Source organism: Vanacampus margaritifer, chromosome 1 (assembly GCF_051991255.1).
Source record: "Vanacampus margaritifer isolate UIUO_Vmar chromosome 1, RoL_Vmar_1.0, whole genome shotgun sequence".
Taxonomy (NCBI): domain Eukaryota; kingdom Metazoa; phylum Chordata; class Actinopteri; order Syngnathiformes; family Syngnathidae; genus Vanacampus; species Vanacampus margaritifer.
The window spans coordinates 63874582-63890202 of record NC_135432.1 but is presented as its reverse complement, the minus strand read 5'-3'; the positions used below and the strand labels follow the sequence as shown (position 1 = coordinate 63890202).

At 37.7% G+C, this 15621-nt stretch overlaps 1 protein-coding gene across 9 annotated transcripts in view; it reads right to left on the bottom strand.

Annotated features, from left to right (window-relative positions):
* Window positions 1-618: 618 nt before the first annotated feature.
* stxbp5b (syntaxin binding protein 5b (tomosyn)) overlaps window positions 619-15621 on the bottom strand; it is a 39021-nt gene continuing 24018 nt past the window's right edge. For 2 of the 9 annotated variants that reach the window (XM_077560117.1, XM_077560119.1), the window contains 9 exons: window positions 15549-15596; window positions 13330-13380; window positions 13080-13196; window positions 11755-11997; window positions 9087-9450; window positions 8735-8900; window positions 7361-7472; window positions 5966-6186; window positions 619-4328 (listed from right to left, as the gene is read on the bottom strand). In XM_077560117.1, coding sequence (XP_077416243.1) covers window positions 4287-4328; window positions 5966-6186; window positions 7361-7472; window positions 8735-8900; window positions 9087-9450; window positions 11755-11997; window positions 13080-13196; window positions 13330-13380; window positions 15549-15596 — 1364 coding nt within the window. In that variant the 3' untranslated portion in view covers window positions 619-4286. The remainder of the gene's footprint in view (window positions 4329-5965; window positions 6187-7360; window positions 7473-8734; window positions 8901-9086; window positions 9451-11754; window positions 11998-13079; window positions 13197-13329; window positions 13381-15548; window positions 15597-15621) is intronic. The other 7 variants (XM_077560121.1, XM_077560123.1, XM_077560118.1 and 4 more) reach the window with 4 other exon arrangements.

The window sequence follows — 15621 nt, the reverse complement described above, 5'->3', positions numbered from 1 at the left end:
TTTTAATTAAAAAAGTAACAGTTCACTTAAGATTGTATTTATTTTAAATACATTTCATTCCCGTAAGAGTGTAGTTGTTTATTTTCAAAAGGTGAGTCCCTTGATTTTCTTTAAATGTTTTTAGTAAAATTGAGATTTTATTCAAAACTTCAAAGATTACAACAAATTGCCTTTACCCTCAACTCTTCTAAATGGGCTGTTCTTAAAATAAAAATAAAAACTTTATTTTTCACTCAAAAAAAGAAGAAAATCAGACAAAAGCTCATCAGTTGTTGTTTTTTAAACAATTATTTTACATTTGACAATCATATATATATATATATATATATATATATATATATATATATATATATATATATATATACACACACGTATGTATCTATATATACATATACTGTATATATATATATACACACAGATACGTATATATATATATATATATACACGTATATGTGTATATATACTGTACACGCACGCACAGACACATATACATATATATATATATATATATATATATATATATATATATATATATATATATATATATATATATATATATATATATATATATATATATATATATATATAGTATCTACAGTCTATATTTGTGGCACCAGATTAAGTCAGCACATCCATGGGAAGTTCATCTTTAATAAAACTGTACAAAAATGAGAAAATACTGCAACTCCACAGATATTCATCCCAGAAGACAGACAGAGACGAAAAAGGATGTATGACGGATGGACGGGGGCACAGAATCAGGTCTGCGCCCCCCTTTGCACAGTGCTGTAAAGCCGAGCTAAAGCCTTTATGCAGCAGCGCGTACGCAAAAGCCAGGAAATCTCGCACGGGCACGTACACGCCATCAAATGTAAACGTTTCATTGATGTTTTTCTTGTGGGTAAATACAAATGCCGGGATAATACGCGTTTGTAAACACTTAAGATCATGCATCCGTCAATGTGCGACGAGATTACGGGCAAACCCTTTTGTAGCATTTGAAAAGGCGAGGCCGCAAAAGGCGGGAAAAATTGATGAACGGGTTTCTAATGAGAAAAAAAAAATCATTCCATCCTAAATAATGACATTTAAAGGTACTCCTTTGGAATATGATATTATCATCTGGTCATTATAAGCAAATGACAGAATGGCAAATGGCATATAGAGACAAGCATAGATAGGTTCTGATGTGTTTTGGTCCTCTCACTACAACAACAAAAAGTAGAAAAAATAGTGCAAAACGCACATTACATGGCTGCTGCTTGGCATGGGTTTGTCAGTACTGAGTGGCTTTAAAAATATGCTTCTGGATGTTGTTTTTGGTGTGAATGATTTGGCGATTGGGGGGGGGGATCCAAACAGTGTTGTATTTATGAAAATGTACCCCATGTTTTTACAGACAAAAAAAAAAAAAACTGAATAAAATCCAAACAGCTTTGTTGCGTTTACGAGAATTTTCTCCAATTTGACAAACTGTGCAGACAAAAGTGAGCTTTTTTTTGAGTGTGTCTGAGTAAATGGACAAAAATCTATAATCATCGTATCTACGAGTCGACAATTTCCCCCAACTTCTTTCAGCACTGCAAAAAAAAATGTGTGGGCTAAAATTCTCCCCCCCCCCCTTTTTTTTTTAAGCGCAAGACTATTTAGATGGGAGAAATCCAGTGTCGTCCTATTTCAGATCATTCCCCCCAATGTTTTACACCCAAAATGAGGTGAAATAAAGAATGAAAAAAAATTTAAATAGCAACTTTCTATACAAAATATGCTGGGTAAAATACACTTTTTGTGTGTGTGTGTGTGTGTGTGACTGATTGTATGTGTAAAGGACAGTAAAAAAACAAAACAAACAAACATCGTCATATTATTTCCCCCAATTTCCTATACCAAATACTCTATGTGGAGTTGAATGGGCTTTTTTCTTCTTCTTGGTCATGTGACTGATTAGGGAGAAAATTAGTTCATTTAAATATGCCCCAAATTCAAACAGCAAATATACAGAGCAAAAATGGTACTTTTATTTATGTATTTATTTTTAATTTCTGTCTTTTAAATCGTCCGGCTGATTAATGATTAATCAGCCTGGCCCTACTTTTAATTGTCAACTTAATTTAAGTGTCCCCCCCCCCCCCCCTCTTTTTGTGTGGGCGTGTGAGCAATTAGGTGAAAAAAATAAAATAATCCAAAGTACTTTGTCATGTTTTCGCGAATGCCCCCCCCCAACGTATTACACCAAATATATGGACAAACGAAAGAGGAGATAAATAATACTCAAGATTCTGAAATTAATCTCTTTGGTGTTCCACAGAAGAAGATGGCCGTAATATCTCATCAAGTTTGAGCTGTTTCTGTTATTTACAAATATTTGGCAGCGACAAGCACAAAAAAAAACAAAAACAACACAAAGATATACGCAAATAGCAGCTTGAAGAAGAGTCATGAAAAAGCAATGATGTCAATACAGGGTCCATACATACACGCATCCCTGAATATATGTATGCTCGCAAACACGCGGCTAAACAGCTAGCTTAGCATAGACGCGTCGGCAAAGGCAGAAAAGAGAACAAATGCTGCGCGACAACGACCGACTGTGGAGCGATCGGTCATTTAAAAAAAAAAATAAAAAATCGCCTCGAATCACCACCGTAGAGTGAGAATTGTAGCTAAAATATACATTTCCTCAATCTAATTCTTCTCCCATAAAAGCCCTGTGAATACAGTGAATACCGTCAGGCTGTTTCCAGTGTACTTCATAGCCCCTTTCACCCTGCATATGGCAATTTCACGCATTTTTTTTGTGGACTGCCACAGAATGCTGTCCAACCGGCGATTGAAGCCTCTTTCACACAGTGTCCCAAAAAAAAAAAAAGGGCGCATCAGAGCAGTGCAAGGAGATCTGTTTTTTTTATCTGCCTGTGCTTTTCACACAAAACACCAAATCTCAAAAAATGTCCCAGCAAATTTTTTTTTTTTTTTTTTTTTTTAGAACTTTCCCAAAATTCCTGCACCAAATATGTGGACTAAAATGATCTCTGACAAAAAAAAAACGGAATTTCCGAGAATTTCACCCAATTTTCTATACCAAATATGTGACTAAAAGTAGTTTTTGGGAGCACATCTGTACTGTCAATAATTTTTCCCAGCTTCCGACACCAAATACACTATGTCATTATAAGTCAGGGAAAAAAAAAATGGATGACAGTGTTGTCACATTTCTGAGAATTTTCTCCAATGTCTTACAGTGAATACAGGGACTAAATTGCACTTTTTTCATTAAGTGGGCAGGAAATACCCTTGAAAACAGCCCAAAAAGTGTACTTTAGCTCCTTTTTGTAGGATCTCCGGGTGAAAGAGGGTTCAATGTAAACATCTCCAGAAATTCTCTCTTTTTTTTTTTTGATGTGTGCAATTATTTCATAATTAATACAAAGTAATGCCCGGTAACAAACTTCTTGTGTGTCCTGATAACACAATTTCCACGTGTCGTGATAAATAATCGACAAAACTTCTCGCATGCCCTGATGATCAAATAAATGTGTGTGTCCTGATAAATAATCCAATAAACATCTTGTGTATTCTGATAAATAATCAAATGTGTTGTGTGTCCAGAAAAATAATCGACAAAACTTCTCCTGTGTCCGGATCACCGATTTAACAAATAAATAAATAATCCTAACAAATTTATCATTTGTGCTGACAAACAATCTATGAAACTTTATTGTGTGACCTAATAAACCTTCTAATAAACTTCCCCCGTGCTGAAAAATAATCAAAATTAAAATCAAAAGAAAAAGAGACAACTTCTTATTTTTTGTAAAAGATGATGAACGAGTCTACTACCAGCCCTTATTTGGTAGGAGATTCATCAGCTCCCGCTTCATATTCCTAAGTGCTTCAAAATGGCCGTTTCCTCACACAAAAGACAAACAAAGACCGAACCCTTCCGACAGACACAAACAAACTTCAATGATTGGACGTGAAGGACGGGGGAAAAAGGTCACGGGGCGGGGGATGGTCAGACTTTTACTCCTCATTTAGGTCCGCAGCGGCGGTCCTTCGGCCAGCGAGGCGATGCAGAGCGAAGTAACTCAAAATAAACAAAAAACGCAAATCCAAAAAGCCCAGGAAAACCATTGCCCACTCGTAAAGAATTAGAGAAGACAATGATGATAAAGGATCTGCAGCTCCTCAGCCATATTGGTGTGTGTATGTTTGTGTGTGTGTGTGTGTGTGTGTCTTCGTGATTACAGAGTCCACAGTCCTCATCCAGGCCTTGCCCGCAATCATCAGAGCTGGTACCACTTCTTATCTTTGTACTTTATCATCATCTGAAAGTGAGGGGGGGGGGGGGGGGAACACAAGTCAGAAGGAACTGCGAAAAAGAAATAAATCACAAAATCAAAGCACACAAAACATTTAAGTAAACCACATTTGTCACCGAATTCACTGAAAATGCACAAAATGGACATGCGATTTATCCCCCGTTTTCATCTGTTCTTCTTTTGCGAATATTGAGAGGTGACTCCGCCGCTGTAGGTGGCGGTATACGCCATAGAGATGTGATCCACCAGTAATTTAAAAGAAGAAGACCAGGAAGCGACTGCGCCACGCGATGACGTCTCTTGAGTTTGCTTTTGTAATTATTGACCAACCGCAGCATTTCTTTGCCGTTTTCCATCTAAAATAGCATTTATATTTGCTTCTTTAATTAATTCCAAAAAGATTTCTGTTTCGTCGTCCCACCAAACATTGACGTACTTTATCATCCGACATTGCTTTGGGACTACAAATGTACGTGTGATATCCGGTCAAAACTAGTGACGTGTATCCGGTCTTTCGCAAAACCTGTTGCCATCGTCAAAATTAGCATTTTCCTTTTTTCGATACTTCAAAATCTACCCCCTCTAAGCGCAAAAACTTGTTTGTGAATTTTGGGCCCTTTTTCAGATATCTTGCATTTCTTGAATACTCAAATAAAAATGGGTGGATGGAAACCCAACTATTGAGCCATGCCATCATTAGAAACGCCTCCTGATGAGGACATTTCAGAAATTATAGCTCAAAGCGACCAAGTAAAAAATATTTATCTGCAAATGACATCAAAGCTATTCCGCATTAAAAACCCCGATGACCGCATTCCAAATCTTTCATTAACTCTTTGACTGCCAGACGTTTTCAGAAAAGGGATGCCGTGGGTGCCAGCCGATTTAAGCATTTTGACTGATCTTTCAAGGTCCATAGAAAATTATGTGTTTGGACTATGGAAACACACATACTACCAAATGAAAGATTGGACTCTCATCTTTTATCAGGAAAAAAAAAGTTTGTTTCTACCTTATTCCGTTCTTCAGTAATCAACAATAGAAAATGGTTAGTTTCACCTCTGTTTTGAAACAAACGTCTTTTAACGTCTTTGGCACTCCTCCATAGGATTTTACTAAACGTTATTTAACGTTTTTGGCAGTCAAAGAGTTAATGCCTGGAATGAGCGCTTTCCAAATCTGTAATTATTTTATATCTCTATGTAATAATAATAATGCATTGGATTTATATAGCGCTTTTCTAGACACTCAAAGACGCTTTACATTGGAATGGATACATTATTCATGCAATCACACATTCACACCGTGGTGGCGGTAAGCTACTTAAGTAGCCACAGCTGCCCTGGGGCAGGCTGACTGAAGCGTGGCTGCCAGTGTACGCCTACGGCCCCGCCGACCACCACTAAACATTCGCACCATGCATACACCAGTGTGAGTAGCACTGGAGGCAATGTGTGTCAAGTGCCTTGCTCAAGGACACGACGACACATGACTTGGGGAGAGCGGGGATCGAACAGCCGACCTTCTGGTTACTGAACGACCGTCTCTACACCCTGAGCCGCCCAATGTCCTGATATGACGACAAAATGAAAATAAAAGTTGAGGAATAAGCGGTTAAGACTATGGATGGATGTAGCGCGTACGTCATGAGCATGCTTGGAGAAGGAATCCGCGCTGGCCATCATGGCGGCCGTCCTCTCCTCCAGCTCGCCTAGCTTCTGCCCTCGCTCGTCCAGCGCTATCCGTGCGCGGGCCAGCTCGCCCACCACGCCTGATGCCGCCCCCTTCATGCCCTCCATGTTGCCCGGGCCGGGGATGTGCTGGGCCAAGCTGCGGGAAGCCTTCCCGGATGCCGTCTCACCGACTGCCCAAAAAACAAAAACAAATAAATCCATGAATAAAAGGTACGCATTTCAATGAACTCATTCACTGCCATTGACGGCTATAAACGTCAAAAATTCATTTGAACTATTTCTATTAGTTGAACATTTTTTCCACTTTTGTTTACTGTATGAAAACTAAAAAAAATCTTTTTTTAATATTCAGAACAGATATTAAATCGTGAGTTAACTAGTGAAGTCATGCGATTAATTACGATGACGCCCTTAATTTTTAATGTATGATGATTAAATTTTGTAATTGTAATTAATCGCACGACTTTATTAGTTAACTCACGATTAAAAAAAAAAGAAAAGATTATTAAAAATTAGGGGCGTCAGGTGATTTTTTAAATTTTTATTGTAATTAATTGCATGACTTCATTAACTCTTTGACTGCCAGACGTTTTCAGAAAAGGGATGCCGTGGGTGCCAGCCGATTTAAGCATTTTGACTGATCTTTCAAGGTCCACAGAAAATTATGTATTTGGACTATGGAAACACACATACTACCAAATGAAAGATTGGACTCTCATCTTTCATCAGGAAAAAAAAGTTTGTTTCTACCTTATTCCGTTTTTCAGTAATCAACAATAGAAAGTGGTTAGTTTCACCTCTGTTTTGAAAAAAAACGTCTTTTAACGTCTTTGGCACGCCTCCATAGGATTTTACTAAACGTTATTTAACATTTTCAACTAATGATGAACAATTTAAAATATCCCTCTCACATTAATTTAACAATTTGCAGATGTTACATGCTAACTAGTGTATCGGCTTTTTTTGTTTTTGTTTCAATAGTGGTAAATGTACTGCATCATGCAGAGGCATATTAATTGATTTTTTTTATTATTATGGTCACGGTGTGGTTCTGCAGTTGAGTTCACCTCTGTTTTGAAACAAACGTCTTTTAACGTCTTTGGCACTCCTCCATAGGATTTTACTAAACGTTATTCAACGTTTTTTGGCAGTCAAAGAGCTAGTTAACTCACGATTAATAACACATTTTAGATCTGATCTAAATGTGCAATACATTTTTTTTCCCTAGGTTTTCATACCTTTAACAAAAGTGGAAAAAAATGTTAAACTAATAGAAATCGTTCAAATTTATTTTTGACGTCTATAGGCGTCAATGGCAGTTAATGAGTCCTTTGAAGCACTTACAGAGATCTTCCCGATCCAGAGACTGAGCTCCTCCACCAAAAAGGCCTTTGAAGAAACCTCTGTTGGGAGCCTCTGGGGTCTCCACTGGTGTGAACAACTCACTCAGCATCTCCTAAAAGGAAACGCAACATGTTAGTTTCACTCTTTACATATACAGAGTGTCTACAAGTTCAATGACCCTAGTAGATGTCATATATAGGCATACTTGACTCATTGAGCCATTTTCAGCAGTAAAAAGTTAATAATTGATCCAGAATCAATTTGAGAAATTACTGATTTGTCATGTACAATTAATACCTTTAAAAGCAAATTTTTCCACTTGCTGTCGACTGAAGATGACATCACCTGTGCCGAGGGAACAGTTAACCACCAATCACAGCTCAACTGTTTTCTGGGCTTGGTCAGCAAACTGAGCCATGATGATATTTCCTCAGCACAAGTGATGTCATCTTCAGTCGACAGCAAGTGGCAAAACTGACTTTTTAACTCTTTGACTGCCAAAAAACGTTAAATAACGTTTAGTAAAATCCTATGGAGGAGTGCCAAAGACGTTAAAAGACGTTTTTTTCAAAAGAGGTGAAACTAACCATTTTCTATTGTTGATGACTGAAAAACGGAATAAGGTAGAAACAAAAAAAAAATTCTGATGAAAGATGAGAGTCCAATCTTTCATTTGGTAGTATGTGTGTTTCCATAGTCCAAACACATAATTTTCTGTGGACCTTGAAAGATCAGTCAAAAAGGCTTAAATCGGCTGGCACCCACGGCATCCCTTTTCTGAAAACGTCTGGCAGTCAAAGAGTTAAAAATGTAGCCTATTAGCTCATTCACTGCCATTGACGGCTATAGACGTCCAAAATTCATTTGAACTATTTCTATTAGTGTAACATTTTTTCCCCACTTTTGTTAACAAGAGTATGAAAACCTAGAATTTTTTAAAAATATTTTACTATTAGAACAGATGGAAAATGTCTGATTAATCGTGAATTAACTATTGAAGTCATGCGATTAATTACAAAATAAAAATTGTAATCGCCTGACGCGACTTAAAGATTATTAAAAATTCGGGGCGTCCGCCGATTATTATTATTTTTAATCGTAATTAATCGCATGACTTCACTAGTTAACTCACAATTAATTACACATTTTTGATCTGTTCTATATGTACAATAAAAAAATATAGGTTTTCCTACTCTTGTTAACAAAACTAATAAATAGTTCAAATGAATTTTTGACGTCTATCGCCGTCAATGGCAGTGAATGAGTTAATTATTCATGAAAAATAATACAGTTACCACATCAATCATAGACAAAATATGATCTTCTTTCTGTTGAAAATGGCTCAATGAGTCAAGTGTCACGTATCAAGGATACCTGCAGGTTGTCACAGGTCTCCTGGCTGTAAGTGATCCTCTGCACCTCCGTGGGGGAGGTGAGGTACAGAGCCTGGCCCAGATTGGAGAAGCAGAACGTCCGCGCTATCCGCATGTCCGTCAGCGGCAGGTAGTTGACGTCCAGGAGGGGCCGCAGACTCGGCAAGCTGCAGATGGCGCGGGAAGACAACATTTGGAGTTTGACCAAATCATCCATCCATCAATTCATTACATGTTAATTTATATTTTATAATATATAGGTACTTTAATGTTGTCATTTTAACAATATGATCGCACGTAATGTCAACATGATCATACCACTTTTTTTTTTTTTTTTTTTTTTTTTAAAATACCTGAGCGTCATGATGTGCCCATTGGCGCAGAAGCAGGCGATGCAGTTGGCGCCGGCCATCTGCACGACGTCCGCCCTCAGCACGAATGACGACTCGGTGATGTTGTGTTTGTAGACGCGCGTCTGGGACGGCATGGCCACCACCTTGGCCTGCTTCTCCGAGCACAGGACGGCGAACTGCGAGTCCTGGCCTTCCTGCGACGACGGCGGCGACGACGGCCGGCGCCAGCGGCTCTTTTCCTTCTCCTTCTCCTCGTCGGAGGCGTTGGGATCGTACCATGGCTCGGAGGAGGCGGGCAGCAGGCCTCCGGCGGCGTCCAGCAGGGCCATTGTCAAGATGCCTCCTTTGAGTCTGGCCACAGTGCCTTCAAATGCCAACGTATTATATTTATATTACGTTGGATGCAGATTGTAGACATACCTTTAATGTCTACAGTAGGGCTAAACAATTATGAAAAAAACGAATTGCAAACACCTCTAATGTATTATGTTGACAAACCTATGAAGTACCATATTTATGTTATGTATCTTTAACGTACGTATCTCCAATGTACTATTTACATCATTAAAGGGGAAGTCATCCCCCCCAAAAAAATCGTAATAATTGTGGGAATGCTGAAATATTGAATATTACTCATTGTCAAATTATTTCACATTCATTACTTTTGATGTCATTCATCATTATTAAGTTTTGTTTCGATATTATTGCGTTCTATATTCAAAATTCAAATTCAACGCAAGCACAAATGGCTCAGGAGATAAAGCAGTTAGTTACCTGCGACCAAGGAGGACCTGGGTTCAAACCCTGCTTGGATGACACTTTAGTACAAATGCAACATTGAACATTAATCATTGTCAAATTATTTCACCGCCATTACTTTTGATGTCATTTGTTATTATTATTATTATTAGTTTTGTTTCTATATTATTGTGTTCTATATTAAAAATGCAAAAAAAAAAACCAGATTCTTCTATGGCAGCAATGGCTCAGGGGCAAGTTCACCAGAGCTTTGACCGGTAAACAAGAGGGGTAAGGGTTCGAATCGCACCTTCACAAAGAGTGCAGTTCAAGTTTTCCTATTATTCATTCATCTTTTAACTAATTAAAACTTAGTAATTTTCGACATCATTTATCTTTCAATTTACTTCGTAAACATGCAGCTTAGCATTTAGCTATTAGCATTCAGTTCTCAGCATTCCCACGCAATTTCTGCAGAAATTGCACTTAGACTAGTATGTTCTATGCAGCCCCACTAGTCTAAATATGGTATTCTGGTTGATGTTGCTTTAGTGGAATATGAGTTAAGCAGCAAAATCCAGCAGTCTTTATCAATATCAGAAGGCGGCCATTTTGCCACTTGCTTTTTTTTTTTTTTTTTTCCCCCAGAGCTCAGTATTGTTTATTCGATTTGACATGTCATCATTGCTCTCCCTTTTTTTAATTTATATATATATATATATATATATATATTTTTTTTTTTGTATGTGGGTGGTATTTTGCCACTTGCTGTCGAGTGACAAAGACATCACAGCTGCTCAGGAATCTGGCAACCTTTAATCACAGCTCACCCGTTTACTGAAGCTGAGCTGTGATTGGTTGTTACCTGAGAAAACTGTGATGTCATCTTCAGTCGACAGCAAGTGGCATCATGGCCGCCCGCTGAGATGATTAAAAAAAAACGGTTGGATTTTGCTGCTTAACTCATATGCCACAAATGTAATATTAATCAGTATGTCATGTTTAGACTAGTGAGGTCATATATAACATATTGGCAAGAAATGTTTAAGGTAGACTGTCAATCTTAAATGTACTTCATTTGTTATATTTAATGTCTATATACCTTTAATGTACCATAACTCACTGTATCCTTATCCTATTTGCATCATATTTAAATTCCATACACCTCGTTTAGATAAAATTTCATGTCTATACACCCCAAACAGAACTATAATTCAATTCTTTTTTTTCTTTTCTTTTTTTCAGGAGAGCTCAGTATTGTTCATTCAATTTGACATCATCATTGCTCTTCTTTTAAAAAAAAATAAAAAATAATAATAATAATAATAAATAAAATGTTTTTTTTCTTTCTTTTTTTTTTAAATATATATACATATATATACACATACACACACACATATATATATATATATATATATATATATATTTTTTTTTTTTTAATGTGGGTGAGCATGTGCATGTGCGTGCGTATTCATCAGTTCACCTAAAGCCCATTAAAAAAAAAATCCCATACTAATAATATAATATAATAATAAATTGCCAAATGCAGAAACATCAATGTAAGTTATCACGATGTAGTGGCTCTCGCTAACAGACAGAATTAAGTAACCAGAATTAGGTTAAAAAAATTCTATATACGTAGACCATGTTTCTATAAATTTTGATATTTGGTTTTTATTTGAGGCCGATATTTTTTCCATTAAAATGTGATTTATGAGGAGGTTAGACCATTGGTCGATATTCAGAGTTTGTTTATTTTTCCAGTTAACAAGAATTGTTTTTTTTAGCGATAGTAAGGGCTACAAGTGTAGATTGAAATTGTTTATGTGGTAAGTCAGTTGTTGTTAGGTCAACCTAGCAAACACAAGTTTGGAGATAAAGGTATCCTACAGTCCAAATACTAAAAAAACTATAATTCAATTCTGATTACCGCAGGAGGAGATGCCAACTGGCTGCATGAGCCTCTGGTCATCGCCGGCGGGCAGGCTGAGGGCCGCCAACATGACGGAGCCCTGGGTGGTGCCCACCAGCACGCAGGGGCCGGGCGCGCCGTCTGCCGACTTCCTGGGGAAGGTCTCGCAGAAGCAGAAGGCGCAGATGGCCTCGCGGGACTCCCTGTCGATGCTGGTCACGCTGGAACTGCGCGAGCGGCTGAACGAGTTGTCCTTGGAATCTGGATTGAGAAGGGAGGAAAAAGACCAGACAGATTTTTAGAGTTAGGGGGATGTTGCCGGGATCGAAGTTTACTTTTCGGACATGAAAACTTAGAAGTGTTAGGCAGATTTTCAAAACACTGTACAAACAGTCGTCTTTGCTTTTCATTTCTGTTCAATATGGACGAAGGTCTGCAGAGAAAATCCAAAAGGCTTAAAGATTGAACCAAAGTGACCCAAGAGAGGACAAAAATCAATCATTTTTTTCCAAGGTTTATTCAAGGACACGCTGAAAAGAGAAAAGAATATTATGCATGAAATATGGGGGAAAAAAAACTTCTTTTTTTTTTAAAGCCCAATATTCAAGATTCAGTCACCATTTTTACTTTTTTGTGTGTGTTTTTTTAAGTCGAAATATAGAGAGAAGGAGAGTTCTATTTGAAAAAGCTGTAATAGCACAAGAAAAATAAGTCTTTTTCCAGAGAAATTCATATTGTTATTTTCTAGGGAAAAAAACTTCATAAAAACATTTTTAGACATTAAAATTTGGCATAAAAGGTGTAAAAAAAACAAAAAATCTATTATATGACTTACGATCTTTTTTTCTCATAATATATATTAGAGCTGTCAAATATAATCAGATTAATTACATTTTAGAATTTTGATTAATCGCGATTAATCGCCTAATTAAAAAGGCTTTTTTTTAATCAACATTTTTTGCATGCCAAATTTAAAGATCACCCGTTGTGTTCATTTTTTGGGGACATTTAATGTTATGAGGATTTTTCACACATTTTTTTTTTATCCACTGTACACACTCATCTTCCTCTTTTTCTAATTAATTACTTGCATAGTTAATAAGCAATAAAAAGAACCTGCAGGACCGGTCACAAAAGAGCACCAGCAAGCCGATGGGGCAACAACAACAACAACAACAACAACAGCGTCGCTCAAGTGCAGTTGAACATCCTCCAAACCCAAGTGCGTTAAGAGTCACCATGTGAAAATGGAAGCCGGCCACCCGCCCCGTGACAACAGGTGGGTTAGCAACAGGTGCCCCACTTGGGCAGGCCGGTCGGAGCTCGGCCACTGGCGCACTCACTCATGTTGTGGTCTGAGTTTGTTGTGGGGAAAACCAGCTTCACGCTCTTGCGGGATGATGTGGGCGTGCCGTTGTGGGTGTGATAAAAGCGGTTCCTGGGCGGGAGCGAACTGCACTCTGCCCGCCACACAAACACACACACACACGGCACCTTACATTGCTTAATGCTTGAATTTCAAACAAAACCTGTGAAAAGGCGGGGTGGGGGGGGATCTCAAGAAAAACAAGATCATTAGCAGCTCAGGCTTACCCGTGTTTGGTTTTTGCTCATTAGAAGAGCTAATTTTCCGCGACATCCTAGCTGAAACACAAAGACAAGATGCCTCTATTGTGAGGGAACACTGGCAGTGGGCAAATGAAGGAGAGCGTATTTTATTTGTGTAATTAAAAAAACTGAATCAAGGCAGTCTTTTTTTTTTTGTGTAAGGTGGTGATATGACATATGGCAACTATTAGGTCATTGACTGCTGTGGATGTTTGTTTCTCTTTGACTAACGAAATCTTATCTGATCGTTTACTGCCGCTGACATACATTTATCAAGTATATTTTTAACTTGAACCCATAAGGGGAGTTCTTAAAAAAGGAAGCTCACTGTGTAAACATGTTTTTGTATAGTTGCACAATGGGGTCAAGTGACCATAACAAAAAAAAAGATTTACTCTTTCTTTTGGAATGTTCGATGCTTATAATGTCACAGAGCAAAATATTCTGTGGGTTAATTGAAATTAGAGCCGTCAAAATTAAATCGACTAATCAACAAGTAATCGATTATCAAACTAATCGACAATAATTGAGTAATCGTGTGGAGCCATTTTTTTTTATTTAACTCTTTGACTGCCAGACGTTTTCAGAAAAGGGATGCCGTGGGTGCCAGCCGATTTAAGCATTTTTGACTGATCTTTCAAGGTCCACAGAAAATTATGTGTTTGGACTATGGAAACCAAATGAAAGATTGGACTCTCATCTTTCATCAGAAAAAAAAGTTTGTTTCTACCTTATTCCATTTTTCAGTAATCAACAATAGAAAATGGTTAGTTTCACCTCTCTTTTGAAAAAAACGTCTTTTAACGTCTTTGGCACTCCTCCATAGGATTTTACTCAACGCTATTTAACGTTTTTGGCAGTCAAAGAGTTAAAGTAGGATTTTGAATCAGTGTTGCGGGAAATTGCAGTTCCTGCTGTATGGTTGTGATCACATGTTGCTTATTTGCCGCCAATGCTACCCTTCTTTGGTGGTATCCTGGGGTGCGGGAATTTTTTGAGAAAAAAAAACAGCGATATGTAACATGTTATATTAATTATACTTTGTAGCAATTCCTGCTCTCCGGTTATCAATGTACAATGAGGGTACCTTATTCCATTTTTCAGTAATCAACAATAGAAAATGGTTAGTTTCACCTCTCTTTTGAAAAAAAAAAAAAACGTATTTTAACGTCTTTGGCACTCCTCCATAGGATTTTACTCAACGTTATTTAACGTTTTTTTGCAGTCAAAGAGTTAAAATTGTCTAAATCCTCTGATTTCAGCATATCAACCTTAATTGTTTACTGTAGTCCTTCGTGAAAGAAGACTGATTATCTTCTGTGTTTAATCAAAATAAGACATTTGTAAACATCGGTTTTTACTTTGGAAAACAATAACCGAACGGGCAATATAGTACATCAACCCTTTTCTTTTCTTTTTTATCACTATACAAATACGAAGTACGAAATGAACACCAATCACTGGTTAAAAAAACTAATCAGGGAAAAATGCTTTTTGTAATAGTTTGGTTCCAGAATAGATGAATTAAGTATATATGAATCCCTATTAGTGGAAACTGTTTTAAAATATGAACCAATTGGATGGTTGGCCAGCGTAGCCTGCAACGGGTTTGTCTTGGACTTTACAGGTTCTGCTGTATTTACGTCAGCTGTTGGCTATATTGTGAACTTGTCAACCCACAAGACAGTTGCCAGATTTAGTCTTATCACCACCCTTTCACAAATAATCAAAAGGTCCGATAACATGAAAAACAGCCCCAAAAACACGCTGATTAAGAAATACAGCGAAGAGGAAGAAGGATCAGGAAGAAGCCAAACGGTTAGTGTGTCGGCACTACGGCAGCCCTGCAACCACCGACTATGGCGATCGCGCATTGTGAGGGTTTAAGCAGGTTCGCCATGTTATGAATGCAAAACCTCACCAGGACATTTTCACTCTATTTTTGTTTTTCCATTCAAATCAAATAAGCTAAACTGCACAGAAAAAATCGGAAAAGCCTTAAAGAGAAAAAGATCATGCAATTAGGAATCATTGTGGAAACAAATCAAACGTCCCAAAAGCACAATTAGTTCTGGTTTTGATTTCACACCTTTGCGCTCATCTTCACAGTGCTCGTTAGCAGGCCGTCAATCAAGGGAGAGAGACACAGCCGACACACACACACACACACACACATATGCACACGCGTGTGACTGATACACTACCAAAGTCATTGGCAACCGTCTTGGAAAAGCGTCTGCTTTTGTACTTCACTGGAAACAGTTCACAGGGAGAGAC